At 38.0% G+C, this 18,065-nt stretch overlaps 1 protein-coding gene and 1 non-coding gene across 6 annotated transcripts in view; both read left to right on the top strand.

The window, feature by feature from the left end:
- Herc3 (HECT and RLD domain containing E3 ubiquitin protein ligase 3) overlaps positions 1-18,065 on the top strand; it is a 132,401-nt gene that overhangs the window by 6,131 nt on the left and 108,205 nt on the right. For 2 of the 5 annotated variants that reach the window (XM_046458855.2, XM_046458856.2), the window contains one exon: positions 7,140-7,393. In XM_046458855.2, the coding sequence (XP_046314811.1) occupies positions 7,168-7,393 (226 nt within the window). In that variant the 5' untranslated portion in view covers positions 7,140-7,167. Of the gene's footprint in view, positions 1-2,983; positions 3,116-7,139; positions 7,394-18,065 lie in introns of those variants that run through there. The other 3 variants (XM_046458854.2, XM_046458857.2, XM_058583858.1) reach the window with 3 other exon arrangements.
- On the top strand, positions 555-627 carry Trnaw-cca (transfer RNA tryptophan (anticodon CCA)). The gene has a single exon. It is a non-coding gene; the product is annotated as a tRNA-Trp (tRNA).

The following is an 18,065-nucleotide window of genomic DNA, read 5'->3' as shown; positions in this document are numbered from 1 at the left end:
AGTTGAAGGTTCTCTTGTAATATTCAACTTAGTAGGACTGGTAAAAAACTAGAACTACCTCCCTGTTTTTGCCCTCTTCAGAATTAAAAAGAAAATACATGCAAAAAACTTTCTCCTAGCAACCTCAAATCCCCTTCATGAAAATTATGGCAGATGGTGGAAAAGCTGTGGTGCAGATTTGGCGGAACATAGTTAATGCTAATTACTGTGAGGGAGAAAGGAGTCATATCCTCACCTTCTTTTGGGAACTGTCCTATCTGCTGAGATCTCAAAGCAGAGCACTAGGAGAGCAAGAGTAATAGTGATTACAACAGCTGACATTTATTGGTCACTTACTACTACATATCAAGCACCGTACAAAGCACTTTTAAAAAGTATGCATTTTCACGTTATTTCTCACCCCATTCCCTGTCATGCTTTTCTTCATTTTAGAGAAAGGGAACAGGCTTGCCCCAGGTTTTCAAGCTAGCATGTTAATTTGGGGCTTGAGCTTTAGTCCTTTTGGCCATTAAAAGTATCTTGAATCTTTTGTCAAGAATAGATGAGGATGGGCTGGGGATAGAACTCAGTTGGTAGAGTGTTTGCCTCCAATGCACATGGCCCTGGGTTCAATCCCCAGCACCCTCAAAAAATAGATGAGGAAAAGGATGAGAGAAATACCAAGTGTGATGTAAAGGGAAAGTCATCCTTCAAAAGTCATCTTTCATTTTGTTTTGTAATGGGAGAATAAGAGGCAGGAAATGGGGGCTGGGACTGAGGTGGTTTGGAACAGCTGTGAGGAGTTTAGTCCTACTAGAGTATAGTCCTAAGAAGTCTGGGGCAGATTTCATAATTGTGTATTTTGAAAGAAAATAAAAGACTCTAGGAGCAAGGGAGAGAATAGTGAGTATGGGAAAGTAGGTAAGAGAGACCAGGAGATCAAGAATGCCCAGTGATATAGATCCTTGTCGAACTTAAATCTTTAAATTTATGGACACCAGCAGCTACCAGATTTGTTTTGATTACAAGTGAAGGAAAGTCAATTTTTTGCAAACTTAAGCAACAAAGGTGGTTTATTTGACTCTTTCTCTCTCTCTCTCTCTACACACACACACACACACACACACACACACAGAGTTGATTCTTATTATTTGCAGTTGTTGTGTTTCATAAAGTTATTATGAACACCACCTAGTGATACATGGCCATTGCTTCTTGACAGATACAGGGGTAAATTGCTGCAAACCTCTGGTCACAACATTTTTGTCAACAATTAAAACATTACCTTGCTTTCTATGTGCCTTAGTCTAGGCACCTTATTCAGTATATGTTATTTACAAAATTGTATATTTCTTTTATAAAAAACGATTTGAGAAAGGTTTAACTTCTTCCTGACCCTGTATAAGTGACAATAAATCTTTTTTAGCCTTTAGTTCATATCAGTGGTGTTTGCTGTGCTTTTTTTTTTGTTTTTTATTGGCTCTGATCTCATGAGTTCACAGATATAGCTGCTTTTCCATTTTTTCTTTAGCTTTTCTGTAATTTCATCATGCCCTGTAGATGTTACTTTGGCACTTTCCTGAATGTCCTCATGTACATGTGGGAAGATTTCCCCTTCCTTTTTTGGATGTACCCATTACTTATTCATTAGCATTGAGCTCACAGCCAATGCTATAATTCATGCATGAAGGAAATTTATCTAACACACATTTTCTCTTTAAGGCATATCAGCCTTCTTGCACCTAGGAACATTAGAGAGCACTGTACTTGGGGTCCATTTTTTTAATTTATAAATCATCAAAACAAAAACAGAAATAATTTAAAAAATGCAGCACTATTTAAATAGTCTACAAAAATATTTGTTTTATACTGTGAGAGTTGGAACAAGAGGGCAAGATTGCCTTGTTCACCTTTAGCCAGGAATGGGTGTGTAGGGTGATTCAAATTTTTAGCTTCTCTGTGCATGTCTGCGAATGACTGAAAAAGCTAAATATTGGTTTTGGGGTTACAAATAAATTTCATTGAATATGCAAATTCACGAGTATGGAATCCATCAATAATGAAAATCAGTTAGACTTACAGTAAATAAAGATGATGGTGCCTGGTACCAGGCAGGAGGAGGATTGAAGTTTGAATCATAAAGGAATTCTTTCTCTTATCTGAATGTCTGTGAATGGTAGCATGATAGTCTCCATGTGATGAGGAAGGTACTGTTAGTAGGCTACCACTAGTAGCCTCAGTTATCCTTCAGAGGCAAAAGGTAGTCTCCTGCTAGAGCTTCATAGAATGTAATATGGGGAGGATTCTAGTCCAGCTGGGAGTGTGAAGCTATTCCTGCACCAATTGCTATGACTTAGCGGTGGCATTCTTTTATTGGTTTGACATGGCCCATGGCTGTGTCCTAAAAATGGCAATCTCTGGTTGGTTGGACATGGGTTGTGTGCTAAGGCATAGGAGTGGCTTTTCTGATTGGCTTGGTCAGGGTTATGCCCCTCCCTGTTCAACAGTGGAGTGTTTGACACTAAAGAGAGACTTGAGAGATATGAACAAAAAAAAAACTAGTAGATAATATATATGTGATGAATTTTTTAAAAACTAACTTTGATTGTTTAGAAAGAGGAACCATATTAAGATGCAGCTTTCTTTTAAATGCATTTCAGTTTAGTCATAGGGTACAAAGTTTCAGTTAGACAGGAAGAATGTTTTTGAGAGTATTGTACAGCACCGTGACTAATTAATACAAGTATTGTGTACAGTCAGCTCTTTTTATCTGTGTGTTCTACATTTACAAATTAAACCCATAGTGAATAGAAAAGACTTAGAAAAGAATTGTGTCTGAACTGAACATGTACAGACTTTTTCCTTCTTGTAATAATTCCCTAAATAAAACAAGTAATTTATGTAGCATTTACATTGTATTAGGCATAAGTAATATAGAGATGATTTAAAGTATATTGGCGGATTGCTTTGGTTATATACAAATATTATATAATTTTTTTATAAGAGACTTGAGGATCTGCGGATTTTGGTATCCTGGAGGTATAGTGCTGGAACCAATCCCTCACAGATACTAAAGGATAACTTCATTTCAAAATTGCTGAGAAATTAAAATTCTAATGTTCTTACCACAAAAATGGTAAGTATGTGAGATGATGGATGTGTTAAGTAGCTTGATTAACCATTCCACAACATATATATGCATATATACACATATGCATATGTATATGTGTATATATATTCAAATATCACATTGATTATACCCACTAAATATATACAATTACTTTTTAATCAAAAGCTCAGAAAATGCATTTTAGTCAGGGCCTTTTACAGTCTGTATATCTCTACTTTTATTGGTTGCTGCCATTTTTGTTCAGTATAAACATGCCACTGTGGACATTATTTGCAGGTCTTTGTGTACACATACAGTCAGGGCTTCTTGGTACCATAGTTTTAGACATATTGTTTATACTTGGTTTAATCTTATAGCTGCCTAATCTCATATCTATAAATTCTGATGAATTTCACTCATAGAGGGCAAATTTATTTTCAAGTTTTAGGACATTCTGGATTGTATACTGACTACAGCTTGGTCATTCCACAAATATTTGTGTTGGGGTATTGTAGGTGATATATAAATCTACTGGGTGACAGTGTAGCCCTGTGCATAAATGTGGACATTTATTTGCATGAGGCTTAGATTTACAGGCTCCTTCCAGCCAAGTGACCTAGCGCATGCTTCTTAATCTCTCTGAGCCTTGCTTTTTCTGAAAATGATGCTAAAAATAGTACTAATGGGTGCAGGGTTTTTGTGAAGATGAAGTGAGATAATGATATGAATTGCTGATTAGCACAGTGATTGATGTAAAGTATTCTGTGATGTTGCTTATATAATTATTGGTAGGAGAGATAAGACAAACTCATGAAACATTAAGAACGAAGAAAGAAATTAGTGTGGATAACAGCAGTTGAGCAAGTGGGGAAAATTAAATTGTGAATAGATTATGTGATCTTATCTTTACACTACCACCCTGACAGTTTTATATTTTAACTTTCTTCCCTTCTCTTTAATTTTTTCAATTCACCCAAAGAAAAATGTTTAAGCTTAATACTTTTTTAATCTAGAGTCTAGACAAGAACTTAAAATGTTGGGAAGAAACAGAATTTTCTGGTTAAGACACAAATTGAGATTCAGCTTTTATACTTTTATACTTGTGCCTTTTCCTGTCTTTTCTGTAAACCTCAAGAGTTTAAGAGTAAGTTAGATTGTTGTAATACAGTTATGAAATTAGGTTGTACATACAAATTAATGTCATCAAGTTAAGGACAAAGTACTATATTTGTTGTTAAGAAGGGTGGAAAGAATTAACTTAATTTGCATTTTAATTAATTTGTATACATTTGGGAATAGTTGTATGTTGGGAGAAGGAGTTTTCCATTTTAAAAGCTGACTTTGTATAAGAAAAATCAGTTAGGGTTCTCCCTTTGTGTCTTTAAATTCATAAAAATTAGAGAAAATTCTCTCCTGTAGATTGGATGATTAATGCAGTTTGACATGTACCCCCTGGGTCCTGTAGTTCAAAGTAAGACTTCACCTTTCCTTTAGAATCCATCCTCTTTCATTGGCAAAGAATTAGCTAAGACACCCTGGAAGTTGCAGACTTGCCTTGAAATGATGGTGCTTTGACCTGTAGAACCTAAAACTGTGATTCCCAATGTGGGGCAAATAGCAGTTTGAAGAAGTCTAGTTTAAAAAAATGATATTTAATATCATAGTTAAAATTTATATTTGGAAACAAATATAATTGGAATCCTTAAGACCAGTTCTCTGCACTGTTTCATTTTACCCAAATGAAGTGATTCGAGTCCAGGACCTTGCTGATTAGAGGTTTAGTGTACCCCCAGATTGCTAAGAATTCCTGAGGGGAAGAATTATCCTATCACGACTCACCCAAAGCTCTTGCTTTTCATGCAATCATCAGTGTTTATGAGGGACTCTAGGGGCTTTTCCTCAAGATTCTTTTGATTTTACCCAGGCTGGTAAAATACAGTTATTTCAGGGTATTGTTTCTTCACAACAGAAAATTTGGGATTCTAGAAAGTAATTATAGGGCAAACAACAACTTCATACTATGTTAGCTATTACTGTTCTCAAAATTCATTTGTTCTTCCCTGTGTTAGAGAATCTATAGCTTACTGATCGTGTTCCAAATTTGTAGCCATATTACAGGTTTCAATCACTTCCTCTTAATTTGGTATCTGAAAAAGGATCTTCTATTATTTTATGACATACTTAAGATTTTCCCCTTTCTTTACAACAAGAGGGGCCTGTTAGGTGTTTTCTGGTGTTTTCTTTGTATACAAAGAAAAAATATAAAGAATATAGAATAACCTACTTGAGATTTCCAACTTTAGCAATAGAAAAAAGAACTTTGAAGTTATAGTACTTAAAAAGAAATTCTAATAAAAGCATTAGACAAAGTTTTCCCTCTTCTTAAGTCTTTGTGAGCAGAAGGAGGCAATAGAAAATTGATATTCTTCCACTTATTCATAGTAAACTCTTGGGATCCCTTGTCCTCTCTGTTCTAGGAGAATGCTTTTATCAAGCATTTTGTTCCTCTTATTTTTGTAATGATAATTCCAGTAATTAAATTCAATAATGCTTTGGCTGGTATGGAGTCACAAAGGGCAGGGTATATATAGCAAGATAAAGGAGATTTAAAAAAAATTTAAACCTCTTTAATGAGGTAATTTGTATATTATAAAATTTGCCAATTTAAAGTGTAAAATTCAGTCTTTTAAAAATGTATTCACCAAGATGTATAAGGCATCCTCACAATCTGGATTTAGAACATTCCATCACCTACCAAAAGAAACAGGAACTTTTTCTTTCCCCTTTCTCTCATCAGCCCTAGGCAGCCACTAATCTGCTTTCTGTCTTTATATAGACTTGTCTTTTTTGGATATTTCGTGTAAATGTAATCACATGATATGTGGTCTTTTGTGGTTTCTTTCATTTGGCATAATATTTTCTGGCTTATCTGTGTTCTGGCCAAATATTCGATTGAATGTATATACCACATTTTGTTAATTCTTTCATCACTTGTTGGACATTTGACTTTTTTTCACCTTTTGATATTATGAATAATGGTGCCATGAATATTTGTATACAAGTTTTTTTTGTGGATGTATTTTTGGGGTTCTTTTGGGTATATACTTAGAGGCGAAATTGTTGGATCATATGGTAACTCCATGTTTTAACCTTTTGAGTCCTGTTTTTGAAAGCAGGTGCCACTCTATATTCCTATCAGCAGTATAGGAGGGCTCCAATCTCTCTACATCTTCATTAGCACTACTCATCATTCCTGGGTGTGAACTGATTGATATGAGATTTTATTTTATTTTTCTGTATGAACAGGAAGCATACATTTTAAAGGTCATGAAACTTTAAGCTAGTGTCTGAGTAGTAGATCAGTCAAAATTGACTACCTGCTTAAGAGAAGAAATCTGTGTTATACTGTGGTTTATAATGAAGGAGATTAAAACCTGGTGGCAAGTTAAGTTATAAAGGTATAAAGAGAGCTGCTAGTTAAGGCAGTGTAGTAGCCCTGTCAGAAGGATGAAGTTTGATGGTCACCAGAATGGACACGGTCTTTTGGGCAGGAAGTGAAGCTTGACTCAGATGTGACTGATGGTAAGAGGGATAAGGAGATAACATTGTTTCCCATTTCTCATTTTCCTTTCAAGTGGTGCAATACTACTAACCAAGGAAATAACAGGATTATGTAAAGAAGGTAATTGGTTTAAATATATTTTTAAAATATTAAGCAGAAAATTTAAATAAAAGGTTCATTGGAAAATTGTATAAAGTGTTGTCACTATAGTAATTTAAAAACTGTTGCTACCTTAATGGTTTGCAAAGAGCGTTTCAGCCAGTCTCTGGTACTGAGCATCCTCAACAGTGACCTGCAAACTACATTCTGTGTTCATGCATTCATTTAAACAAGCAAAACTTGCTTAATATGTTTTATTTTGAGATGCAAGATATCTGAAGTCTGTCACAGGAGGAGGTTTTTTTTTAATGGTTATGTTTATTACCTAAATTAATTTTCTCTGACCTGTTTTCTTTTAATCTTAAATTTTTTTTTAAACAAATCTTCTAGGCTACATGATTCCCTAAGGATAAGAACAATGTTATGCTGGGGATATTGGTCTCTGGGCCAACCAGGTATCGGCACCAACCTGCAAGGAATTGTGGCTGAGCCCCAGGTGTGTGGATTCATATCAGACAGAAGTGTCAAGGAAGTGGCCTGTGGAGGAAACCACTCAGTGTTCCTGCTGGAGGATGGAGAGGTGTACACATGTGGCTTGAACACCAAGGGGCAGCTCGGCCATGAGAGGGAAGGAAACAAGCCAGGTGAGTGCACCTTGTTTGCCTTGATTATGGGGAATGGAAAGGGAAAGCAGGAGGCTGGCTGCAGCTTTCCTCACCAGGCGTTTATTTTTCAGGAAGTCTCTTGCTGTTTTGAGCAATGCAGGATTCCCTGCGATTTACAACTGTTGTGTCTAATTCAAGCCTTCTGATGGAAAAACAGACTTTTTCTTTTTCATCTTGTTACATAACATGTGATATCAGTTACCAGGGAAGGGGAGGTGACTAATGGGTTGATTTCTCACCACCCCCCTCCACCAGTAATTAAAAGCTGAGACATTATGAAGGTTTTGTGGGCAGGTAATCTCCAATCAATATCTGAAGTTTTTCTCCTGAATTTTGTAAAGCATTTGGTGCTAAGTTCTGTGCTGGGTCTTGTGAGTAGAAAGATGAGTGAGATACAGTGATTAGGTGGCTCCAGTGATCCCCCGTGGCAAGTGCTGTCATGGAAGTCTGAATGCAGTGAGGTGAAGAACTTGCTGGGGCAGAGGGAGATTCATTCTGCCTTCAGGAGATGGGTGGGAAGTATGAGTAGGACTCTGTGTGTGTGCAAGAGGGAGGCGGGGAGGAGAAGGAGGGAAAGAGGGAGTAAGAGGGATAAGGGGAGGGGGGAGAGAGAATGTTCAGGAACATCAATTTATTGCACTGAGTATACCCAGTAGTGTGACTACAGAAGTGCAGTACCGGGTCAGAGTGTGCTGAGACTGGTGTTAGAGGGTAACTGGAGAAAAGAAGCTAGAAAGCTAGGGAGCTAACTAATTTCCTCAATTTTTAGTGCTTTCCATTTTTTTTTTTTGGTGACAGGTGCTATGCTTATTTAAGTCTATTGGTTTGAATTTTTTTCCTCTTTATTTTTAAAGAATCTAAGTTTGACTTTCAGTATATGTAAAGCATGGATTTATGAGATACTTTTAGTAGTGATGATATTTGAATGAGTCTTCTTTTGGTAAGAAGTAATAGGTAGGATCTTAAATCTGACCACGTATTTGCCACATTAGCATGGCCCTTACCTGCTGCTTTGTTACCTGCTATCCTTTTCATGCAACACTGATCAAATCTAGACACTAAGGCTTCATTAAAGAACAGCATGGCTGTTTTTACCACACAGTGTTACTCATATGTGTTCATTTAGGCAAGTAAACTTGGGTGAGCTAGTTTTCTCCTGTGACACTGTTTCCTATTTTTCTCATTGGCTCTCATGGTAAGTGGCTGGGCTCCCTAGTTTCCCTGCTCAAATGTCAGTATAATCTTTACTTTCTATATTGCTCATTGGAAAAAGGGCTGCAGGGTTAGTGTTAAGAAAAATTATGAAGTATGTGAGGTGTTCTTCATAGGCTTCCACTTCCTCATTTTCTGCCCCCAGGTTCCCTACCTAAGACAGCCCTCCAGGCTTGTTCACCAAGAAGTAAAACCCAGTGTCCTAGCCTGGACTTTCTTAGCCTGTGGGCCCTGAACTCGGGATTTCAAGGAGGGGGTTTGCTGAATCACCTATAGACTAATTCTCTTGTATGTACAATGCACCTAATACTACAGGTTTTCAGTGATCCTGCTGTTTATTAAAATAAAATCCTGTTGAAAGTGCCACTGATTCCTAAGTCAATACATCCTATTCATCATGTGTTTACTAATTAGGGCATTATAAATAGAGTATACAACTAACATGAAAGTGGCAGGGAGGTTTTTGATTTTCAAATGGTCTTATTGGAAAAGATTAAAAACTAAGGTCTTCTTTTCCCTCTGCCTATTACAACTCACTCTCCTAAATGTGCTCTGTTTCCCAGATAAGAGCCAGATTCTAACAGAGGGGTTAATGGCAGGTCACAGCTCAAGATCCTGCTGTTTCCTGGGGTGACATCTACATTCAGAAAGTACTTGGAGACACTTTAGGCCCACTTCACTCCAGTGATTTTTTTTTTTTTTATTATTGGTTGTTCAAAACATTACAGAGCTCTTGACATATCATATTTCACACATTAGATTCAAGTGGGTTATGAACTCCCATTTTTTTCCCCAAATACAGATTGCAGAATCACATCGGTTACACATCCACATTTTTACATAATGCCATATTAGTAACTGTTGTATTCTGCTACCTTTCCTATCCTCAACTATCCCCCCTCCCCTCCCCTCCCATCTTCTCTCTCTACCCCATCTACTGTAATTATTTCCCTCCTTGTTTATTTTCCCATTCCCCTCACAACCTCTTATATGTAATTTTGTATAACAATGAGGGTCTCCTTCCATTTCCATGCAATTTCCCTTTTCTCTCCCTTTCCCTCCCACCTCATGTCTCTGTTTAATGTTAATCTTATCCTCCTGCTCTTCCTCCCTGCTCTGTTCTTAGTTGCTCTCATTATATCAAAGAAGACATTTGGCATTGATTTTTTAGGGATTGGCTAGCTTCACTTAGCATAATCTGCTCTAGTGCCATCCATTTCCCTGCAAATCCCATGATTTTGTCATTTTTTAGTGCTGTGTAATACTCCATGGTGTATAAATGCCACATTTTTTTTTATCCATTCATCTATTGAAGGGCATCTGGGTTGGTTCCACAGTCTAGCAATTGTGAATTGTGCTGCTATGAACATGGATGTGGCAGTATCTCTGTAGTACGCTCTTTTAAGGTCTTCAGGGAATAGTCCGAGAAGGGCAATAGCTGGGTCAAATGGTGGTTCCATTCCCAGCTTTCCCAGGAATCTCCATACTGCTTTCCAAATTGGCCGCACCAATTTGCAGTCCCACCAGCAATGTACAAGAGTACCCTTTTCCCCACATCCTCGCCAGCACTTGTTGTTGTTTGACTTCATAATGGCTGCCAATCTGACTGGAGTGAGGTGGTATCTTAGGGTGGTTTTGATTTGCATTTCCCTGACTGCTAGAGATGGTGAGCATTTTTTCATGTACTTGTTGATTGATTGTATGTCCTCTTCTGAGAAGTGTCTGTTCAGGTCCTTGGCCCATTTGTTGATTGGGTTATTTGTTAACTTATTGTCTAATTTTTTGAGTTCTTTGTATACTCTGGATATTAGGGCTCTATCTGAAGTGTGAGGAGTAAAAATTTGTTCCCATGATGTAGTCTCCCTATTTACCTCTCTTATTGTTTCTCTTGCTGAGAAAAAACTTTTTAATTTAAGTAAGTCCCATTTGTTGATTCTTGTTATTAACTCTTGTGCTATGGGTGTCCTATTAAGGAATTTGGAGCCCGACCCCACAATATGTAGATCGGAGCCAACTTTTTCTTCTATCAGACGCAGAGTCTCTGATTTGATATCAAGCTCCTTGATCCAGTTTGAGTTAACTTTTGTGCATGGCGAGAGGAGGGGATTCAGTTTCATTTTGTTGCATATGGATTTCCAGTTTTCCCAGCACCATTTGTTGAAGATGCTATCCTTCCTCCATTGCATGCTTTTAGCCCCTTTATCAAATATAAGATAGTTGTAACTTTGTGGATTAGTCTCTGTGTCCTCTATTCTGTACCATTGGTCCACCCGCCTGTTTTGGTACCAGTACTATGCTGTTTTTGTTACTATTGCTCTGTCGTATAGTTTGAAATCTGGTATCGCTATACCGCCTGATTCACACTTCCTGCTTAGAATTGCTTTTGCTATTCTGGGTCTTTTATTTTTCCATATGAATTTCATGATTGCTTTATCTATTTCTACAAGAAATGCTGTTGGGATTTTGATTGGCATTGCATTAAACCTATAGAGAACTTTTGGTAATATCGCCATTTTGATGATGCTAGTTCTGCCTATCCATGAACAGGGTATATTTTTCCATCTTCTAAGATCTTCTTCTTCTCTCTTTAGGGTTCTGTAGTTTTCATTGTATAAATCTTTCACCTCTTTTGTTAGGTTGATTCCCAAGTATTTTATTTTTTTTGAGGATATTGTGAATGGAGTGTTTTTCCTCATTTCCGTTTCAGAAGTTTTGTCGCTGATATACAGAAATGCCTTTGATTTATGCGTGTTGATTTTATATCCTGGCACTTTGCTGAATTCATTTATTAGTTCTAGTAGTTTTTTTGTAGACCCTTTTGGGTCTTCTAGGTATAGAATCATGTCTTCCGCAAATAGTGATAATTTAAGTTCTTCTTTTCCTATTTTTATGCCTTTAATTTATTTCGTCTGTCTAATTGCTCTGGCCAGTGTTTCGAGAACTATATTGAATAGAAGTGGTGATAGAGGGCATCCCTGTCTTGTTCCAGATTTTAGAGGGAATGCCTTCAATTTTTCTCCATTCAGAATGATGCTAGCCTGAGGCTTAGCATATATAGCTTTTACAATGTTGAGGTAAGTTCCTGTTGTCCCTAGTTTTTCTAATGTTTTGAACATAAAGGGATGCTGTACCTTGTCGAATGCTTTTTCTGCGTCTATCGAGATGATCATATGGTTCTTGTCTTTAAGTCTATTGATGTGGTGAATAACATTTTTTGATTTCCGTATATTGAACCGACCTTGCATCCCAGGGATGAATCCTACTTGATCATGGTGCACGATTTTTTTGATGTGTTTTTGTATCGGATTCACCAGAATTTTATTGAGGATTTTTGCATCTAGGTTTATTAGAGATATTGGTCTATAGTTTTCTTTGAGGTGTCTTTGGTTTCGGAATCAGGGTGATGTTGGCCTCATAGAATGAATTTGGAAGAGCTCCCTCTTTTTCTGTTTCCTGAAAAAACTTGAGAAGTATTGGTATTCTTCTTTAAAGGTTTTATAAAATTCCGCTGTATACCCATCCGGTCCTGGTCTTTTCTTGGTTGGTAGTCTTTTGATTGCTTCTTCTATTTCATCCATTGATATTGGTCTGTTCAAATTGTGTGTATCCTCCTGACTCAGTCTGGGCAAATCATATGACTTAAGAAATTTATCAATGTCTTCACTATCTTCTATTGTATTGGAATATAGGTTTTCCAAATAATTTCTAATTGTCTTTTGTATTTCTGTAGCATCTGTTGTGATATTGCCTTTTTCATCCCATATGTTTGTAATTTGAGTTCTCTCTCTTCTTCTCTTCGTTAGCATGGCTAAGGGTCTGTCGATCTTATTTATTTTTTTGAAGAACCAACTTTTAGTTTTGTTAATTTTTTCAATAGTTTCTTTTGTTTCAATTTCGTTGATTTCCGCTCTGATTTTAATTATTTCTTGCCTTCTGCTACATTTGCTGTTGTTTTGCTCTTCCTTTTCTAGGGCTTTGAGATGAAGTGTGAGCTCATTTATTTGTTGTTTTTTTCTTTTTTTGAGGAATGACCTCCAGGTGATGAATTTCCCTCTTAAAACTGCTTTAATTGTGTCCCATAGATTCCGATATGTTGTGTCTGTATTTTCATTTATCTCTAAGAATTTTTTGATTTCCTCCTTTATGTCTTCTGTAACCCACTGATCATTCAGTAACATATTGTTCATTTTCCATGTGATGTAGGATTTTTCCTTCCTTCTTTTATCATTGATTTCCAGTTTCATTCCATTATGATCAGATAAAATGCATGGTATATTATCTCCACCCCCGTAATATTTACTGAGGGTTGCCCTATGGCATAATATATGGTCTATTTTTGAGAAGGATCCATGTGCTGAGAAATAGTATATCCACTTGATGATGGTTGATATATTCTATATATGTCAGTTAAGTCTAGGTTATTGATTGTGGTATTGAGTTCTATAGTTTCTTTATTCAACTTTTGTTTGGAGGATCTGTCCAATGGTGAGAGAGGTGTGTTGAAGTCACCCATAATTGTTGTTTTGTGGTCTATTTGATTCTTGAACTTGAGGAGAATTTGTTTTATGAACGTCGCAGCACCATTATTTGGTGCATAAATATTGATAATCGTTATGTCTTGTTGGTGAATGGTTCCTTTTAACAGTATATAATGTCCTTTCTTATCCCTTTTGATTAACTTATTCTTGAAGTCGATTTTATTCGATATGAGGATGGCCACCCCTGCTTGCTTACGAGGTCCATGTGCGTGGTATATTTTTTCCCAACCTTTCACCTTCAGCCTGTGTATGTCTTTTCCAATCAGATGTGTCTCCTGGAGGCAGCATATTGTTGGATTTGTTTTTTTAATCCACGTTACCAGCCTATGTCGCTTTATTGGTGAGTTTAAGCCATTAACGTTTAGGGTTACTATTGATTTATGGTTTGTACTTCCAGTCATGTTTGATTATTTATCTTTTTTTTTAAATTTGGTTTGTTTATCCATGATTGGCTTTCCCCCCACCCCCACTCTCGCTTTACTGAGGTACTTCCCACTGTTGGTTTTGGTTGTTGTTTTTCATTTCTTCCTCATGTAGTGTTTTGCTCAAGATGCTTTGCAATGCTGGTTTTCTGGCTGCGAATTCTTTTAACTTTTGTTTATCATGAAAGATTTTTATTTCATTGTCGTACCTGAAGCTTAATTTTGCTGGATACAGAATTCTTGGTTGGCATCCATTGTCTTTCAGTGTTTGAAATACGTTGTTCCAGGATCTTCTCGCTTTCAGCGTCTGTGATGAAAAATCCGTTGTTAACCTTATTGGTTTACCCCTGAATGTAATCTGCCTCCTTTCTCTTGTAGCTTTTAATATTTTCTCTTTGTTCTGTATATTGGATATCTTCATAACAATGTTCCTTGGCATTGGTCTACTGTGATTTTGTATGCTCGGTGTCCTGTATGCATCTACAATTTGTGTATCCGTTTCCTTTTTTATTTCTGGAAAGTTTTCTGTAATTATTTCATTCAGCAGGCTACTCATTCCCTTGGTTTGAATCTCTATACCTTCCTCTATCCCGATGACTCTTAAGTTTGGTTTTTTAATGTTATCCCATATCTCTTGGATGTTTTTCTCTTGATTTTTTACCAGCCTTTCTGAGTTGGCTAGACTCTTTTCAGGATGATATATTTTGTCTTCATTATCTGACGTTCTGGCTTCTACTTGCTCCACTCTGTTAGTGATACTCTCATTTGAGTTTTTAATTTGGTTTATAGTTTCCTTCATTTCTAGAATTATTGTTTGATTTTTTTTTATAATCTCTATCTCCTGATAAAGATGCTTAACTTCTTCTTTTATCTGTTTATGTAATTCAATTTCAATGTGTTCTTTCACTGTTTGAATTTGCTGTCTCATATCCTCTTTAAGGTTCCATTCCATCTGTCTAAGGTATTCCTTGAGTTCTTTATATGACCATTTTTCTGATGACTCTAGGTCCTCCTGAATATTTAGGCTGTCCTTCATTGTTTGTACTCCTTTTCTTCCTTGCTTTTTCATGCTGCTCATGTTACTTCTTGTTCTGTTTGACTGCTGAGTTACTGTTTACTCCTATAAATTTGTTTGATGCTTGGGAGGAAAGGTATTAGTAGGGAAGTGAAGAAGTCACTGTCGCCGCTGGTTTCAATGAAGTTGTCTCCTCTGCTGCATTCTGGTGACATCAGTTCTCTGCCATGGTGGTATCCCATGCAAATGGCGACAGTTCATTTCCCTTTGCCGGGTGACCAATGCAACGGGTGGGTCCTGACTGGGTCTCCCAAGTCCCGCTTCAATCCTGTGGCCACTGCCTATGAAGGCTCGGTTGGCATTTACCTCCATAGGTGCAGAAGGGCCCACCAGTTGTTTCAACGGGATTATTTAGTGCTGAGTCACAGCAGTTTGTCTGCGAGAAGCAGGCGAACGGGATCTTGAATTCAGCTGATCCGGGCTCGGTGTGTGTTCTGAGAGGCCCAGACTGTTCGCCCCAGATCCACGTAAGCTCAGCATTGCCTAGTGATCCTGAGCAAACAGCATTTAGACGGTTTACGACTCCCTATGTCCGCGCAGCCGAAGAGGTCAGAGACTTGATCTCTCCGCGCCCGCCGCCATGTTGGATCTCCTCCACTCCAGTGATTCTTGAAGGACTTGTGTTCACTCTGGCCAGACTCTGAAGGGAGTATTTTGGGAACTGAGAGATCTTTCTAGTACTCCTGGAGATAATAGATTTAGGATGAACTTCAGTCAGGTAACAAATGGAGGCATTATTCTCTCTGACCTAAAATGAGGATTATAATAGAGGGAGCTAATCTGTGTCAGCATCTAATGCAGTGTCTGGTGCTTTTTTTTACCTCATGCCTTCCAAATCATGCCACTGAGATGTTTTCACCACCTGGCAGAAAGCCGTCTCTGGAGTTACAGGGAAAGATGCCTGGGCTGGGAGTTTGAAAACTGAAATCTAGTTCTTTGTCCACCAGGAAGTAATAGCTTAGTCCTGGGCAAGTTTCTTTCTATTTCTGAGTGTGAGTTCCTATTCCTGTAAAAGAAAGAGACTTCTGGTTTTAATATTGTAGTTCTTAATGAGGTAAATTCAAATGGTAAAGAAGACTTTACAAAGTTTCCTGCAGCCTATGAAGGCTATCCTCCTCACCTCTTATCCTCCTCATCCTTTGTTTTCCATAGCCCTGCCTTCTGGCAGACAGCCTCACTGCAGAGCAAGAGGCTCCGACGTGCCTCACTATACACCTTTGTCTTAAAACCTAGGGAGAGAAGATTCACCTGGGGTAGCAAGTGGGAAAGGAAACAGAAATGTTGCAGTACAACCATAGCAAAGTTCTGTTAGAGGCACCATGGAGAATACATGTGTGTGCAATCTGACATTTCTCTTCTAGAGTCTCCTGACATAGCTCTGTGGCGCTAGTAGTAAGCATTTGGGCTCCTGGATGTGAGTGAGTCCTGTGGAGCAGCCACTCTGTCTGCTGCACACTGAGTCAGGCCAGCAGCTTGTCATCATGCAGCCACTTACTGCAGTCAGGGCTGAGTGATGGCATGGAACCTGAGCTAGAGGGGTGCTAAGGTTTTCTGATTTGGCCACAGAATCCAGACTGTGATCTAACTTTGGAATAAGCCAGACTCTAGGGTAAATTACAAGATTCCAGAAATTTCTGTTGGTTAAGCTTGTCTGTTAATTATAAACTCCATAGCAGCTGTGAAAGAGTGCCTCTTTGAATGAAAAGATTATGTAGGTGGGTGCCTTCCTTTCTTTTAACTTTTTTCATTGGTAGGTGTGTTCCAAATCTGGGGACCATTTGGGCCTATTTTTAATGAGTAGGAGGAGAAAAAAGAGAATGAGCTTGTTTTGTGTATGTGTGCTTATTGAGAACCCTGACCTGGAGAGCTGCTAAATATGGAAGGCAAGTCAGTGGCAGACAGGCTGTATGTTGCTGTGTTCTGCAGGAATGTTACAAGGAGCCTCTGGCATTAAGGAGGGAGCTTGACAGAAAGCCCTTTCCCAAGGGGGCATTTCTGCGGCAGTGGGCAAGTCTGCAGTTTCATCATCATTATCCAAATCAATTGCCTTTGAGATTAAAGGATTTTATAGAAGTGTGACTGATTTCCTCCAAGGCTTTGAGAATGTGAAGAAGAGAGTTTTAGTAGATACTTTGGTGTGCCCTACTTCCAGGGGACATAGACAGTTGTGTCATCCCCACCCCCCACCATGCTGGGGATTGAACCTAGGAGTGCTTTACCATTGAGCTAGATCTCCTCACCTTTTTATTTTGAGACAGAGTCTTGCTAAATTGACCAGGCTGGCCTTGAACTTGCAATCCTCCTGCCTCAGCCTCCCAAGTAGTTAGGATTATAAATATGGACCACCACGCCCAGGAGGCATATACAGTTTTGAGCACAAGTGGAAAATTTAAGATTTTCTGGTTTTACAGTATTCTCTGGAAATGGAGTAATGCCTGCCCATCAAACTACTGGATCTAAATTGATTCCTATCAGGACCTCCAGCAGTCTGAGTGTGGTTATATCGCACAAGCCGGAATATTCATTGCTTTGCCTTAAAACTTTTTTTTCTTTTCAAATGCAAATGACCCTGAGAGCCACTCAGTCTGATCTTGCTGAGGAGAAGGGAAATGGGAAGAAGTTGGTGTGATGTACCAGGATGAAAGTCCTCTACTTAACCACAAGCCATGTGAATAAACAATTTGAATAAAGAATTTGTTTATTTACTTTGTCTCCAACTGGAACAGATAGAAGGCACGTGGATTCATTTTTTGGACACATTCTGTAGATTTGACTGATCAAAGGTATAAAGTGCTCCACCATGATTTAAGGGTCATGGAGACCTTTTTTTTCCATCCTGGATTATTGGACAGTTTCCTATTGCTGTTGTTGCCCCAAGGCTCCTGTGTTTTCTTGAGACTTTCATTTCTGTACTGCTCATGTTCATAATGCCCTTTTGTGTCCAACTTTGTGTGTGTTTCTGTGTGGCGGGAAGGAGGCATTTAAAGGACAAATCAAATACTTCAACTCCTGGTTATGTAGGCACTAAATATTTTCACAGTGTGTCAAGAGTTGTACGATACTTGCTTAGGTATGTCCATGACTCATCCATTGTGCATGGGCCATGGGCAGAGAGGCCTGGGATTTTCAGAAACATTTTTTTTCTATGCAGAAAAGTCACATCTAAATGCAATGTTCAACTTTTTATTAATAAAATATTGGATAATAGCTCTTTTGCATATTCCTCTCACATGAATTTTCTCTCCTACCTCCTCACCCTCACATTCTGATAAGTCTCCCTCTTCCCAGTCAGGGAGAATTCTAGGGATTAGAGGTTTTATAGGATTATTACTTTTTTCTTCATGTTTTTGTCCATGAATTCATCTCATAATTTTGTAAGACCTAGTTACAGAGCTGGCATTATA

The sequence above is a fragment of the Marmota monax genome, unplaced genomic scaffold (assembly GCF_021218885.2).
Source record: "Marmota monax isolate L192 unplaced genomic scaffold, Marmota_monax_Labrador192_F-V1.1 WCK01_AAM20220418_F8-fsc00002, whole genome shotgun sequence".
NCBI lineage: Eukaryota > Metazoa > Chordata > Mammalia > Rodentia > Sciuridae > Marmota > Marmota monax.
Note: the sequence above shows the minus strand (reverse complement) of the source record. Positions and strands in the feature narration are given on the sequence as shown.